General features: G+C 33.3%; 1 protein-coding gene across 1 annotated transcript; it reads left to right on the forward strand.

Annotated features, from left to right (window-relative positions):
• Window positions 1-483: 483 nt before the first annotated feature.
• LOC132698810 (dentin sialophosphoprotein-like) lies at window positions 484-1,459 on the forward strand. The gene is made up of 2 exons (XM_060665120.1): window positions 484-633; window positions 770-1,459. The coding sequence occupies exons 1-2, from the start codon at window positions 576-578 to the stop codon at window positions 1,297-1,299; spliced, it is 588 nt and encodes a 195-aa protein (XP_060521103.1). The 5' UTR covers window positions 484-575; the 3' UTR covers window positions 1,300-1,459.
• Window positions 1,460-2,286: the final 827 nt, after the last annotated feature.

Consider the following 2,286-nt stretch of genomic DNA (forward strand, 5'->3'; position numbering starts at 1 on the left):
GTTAATTATAGATTTTATGAACTGGAAGGATATTTTGTCACTTAGCTTTAAGGCACTTGGCATTTACGGAAAACAAAATCTTGCGGCGACGGAACAGCAAATAAATCTGTTTTAATATAATAATAATTAATATAATAATTCTAATTTATTTAGCTAAGCGTTTAAGAAAAAGTGTTATAATTTTTCGAATAAATAAAAAGCCTAGATTATGGGGGGGGTTAGTATTACTCACTGGGGTTTTACAGAAATTAACGTTAGGTATTTGTTACTCATCAAATGAAATTGTAATTAGACCAAAAACAAATATGCGTCACAGTTTAATATCCTAATAATATTTCATACGTATGTTATGATGATAGTGTAGCTCAGGGTTCTGGAAATAAAAGTGTACAATTAAAATATTTATTTAGCTAATATTTGCCCATATTTAAGCGACTTAAGTTTTGTATAGGCATGCGATAATGTGGGGCTGTATATAAATAAAAAAATTATCGCGTCTTGATCAGTATCACGGTAGAGTCAAACTAAGTGTTTTTGAGCTACTGATCAAAAGTGAAAATTATTCCGGAATTACAATGGAGATTGCGTACGTTTTGTTTGGCTTACTCACCATTGGTGTTGCCGCAGCTAACCGTAAGTGAAAAACTAAATTAAATATGGGAAATAATAAGTTTAGTATAAAAATTAGACTTTAGAAATTATAGCTCTAATTTTCTTCCCTGCTTTCATTTTTGGAGAAATTTTAGCTTCTATTTGAATTATATTGTAGCTCCCTTCGAGGCTAGAGAAAAACTTATCGCCATCGAGGAAGCCAGAGCACGGGAGGCGCTGGAGCAAATTCGTCAAGAAAAACTTCAAGCCATTAGAAATGTTTTGGAACAGATCAAAGAAAATGCCAGAGAAAAATTGAAACAATCACAAAACAGTAATGAAGACTCCGATGACGACGACGAACAACCAGCACCGCCTCCAAGACCGGTTAGCGGAGAAAGTGAAGGTTCGGGAGAAGACGACAATTCGGAACCGGAATCAACTGACGAGCCTGAACAACCGGAGCAACCACCAAAACCGTCTCCATCTGACTCAGAGAAATCGAATGAAAGCGATGATGACAAAGACGAAAATGATAGCAATGTTGAAAATGATTCCAACAGTGCTGACAGTAACGACGAGAACAATAGCAAAGATGACGACAACTCTGATGATGAAGATGACGATAGGAATTCTAGGAGAGAGGAGAGATTGCCTCGCGCTGGTTCTAACGATCGCGGCAGCTGGTGGGGATCGCTATGGGGTTGATTGAAGTAAAGCTGCATTTAATTTATATTTCATACCCCGTAAATGGCTTAATGTATAATGCAAATACGCCTGTGGCTAATAATAAAATCTAGACATATGAATAAAAAAAACGAGTTTACTTTGCATTAGGTTTTTCCAGCTTAAAGATTTTACTTTTTGGGGACGCCTAAAAATTACAGCTGTCCAATTCAATAATTAATTTAAACTAAATTAAGATATTTGTTCATAGCCGCACTTAAATGTATGTTTATGGTGATAAGTGCATTAATTAAAAAAATGCTTATCTAGTCGACTTGAAGGTAAAGAATTGTTTTGCTTAAATTATCGTTTTGGTATATCGAAATCAATCTGACGGTAAATCTGCTGCTCTTCGGCGGCTATCCTTTTGTCTAGCTGCCTCAAATGCTGTTAATTGTGCATCTGTGGTATTGAATTCACTAATCAATGTATTGGAACATTTTATTTTATTGCTTTTCGTTAAAGATTTATTTCTCTTAAAAAATATAAGGGAATTGTTATTCGTATTAATGGGTCACTATAAAATAAATGTAAGAAAACGCAATATCTGTTCATATCGTTTTGGTATATGTATGCAAAAAGATTAGTTTCCCTAATAAAAACTATTGCGCCGCATTTTCGGTACTAGAATTCCAAGTAAATTACCGTGATTAAGTTGAAAAATTGGAATCTGTTTTGGAAAATTGATGAAATATGCGTTTCTAGCCACAATTAATATTATTTATTATCAGTTGTGGAAAGGTTGTGTTGAAGTTGTGGCTTTAATAATAGTTGTTGTGGTTGCAAATATGTTCCCATAAGTGATATGTTTCAATTCCTTATTAATCTACCATTAATTTACCAACCAAAGCTAATATTAGTTGCGTTATAGCTGCACTAATCTACTTTCATTTATTTATAATAAAATTACCTAAATAACGAAGTGACATAATAGAAATAAAAAAGTATCCTTTATATTTTATTTAATAA

Source organism: Cylas formicarius, unplaced genomic scaffold (genome assembly GCF_029955315.1).
Source record: "Cylas formicarius isolate icCylForm1 unplaced genomic scaffold, icCylForm1.1 PGA_scaffold_10__41_contigs__length_53128322, whole genome shotgun sequence".
Taxonomy (NCBI): domain Eukaryota; kingdom Metazoa; phylum Arthropoda; class Insecta; order Coleoptera; family Brentidae; genus Cylas; species Cylas formicarius.

Bases quoted from the DNA above. Each gene is read 5' to 3' on its own strand.
- LOC132698810 (XM_060665120.1), top strand. From the start codon at position 576: ATGGAGATTGCGTACGTTTTGTTTGGCTTACTCACCATTGGTGTTGCC. The intron at 634-769 runs GTAAGTGAAAAA...ATTATATTGTAG, and splicing joins TGGTGTTGCCGCAGCTAACC to CTCCCTTCGAGGCTAGAGAA.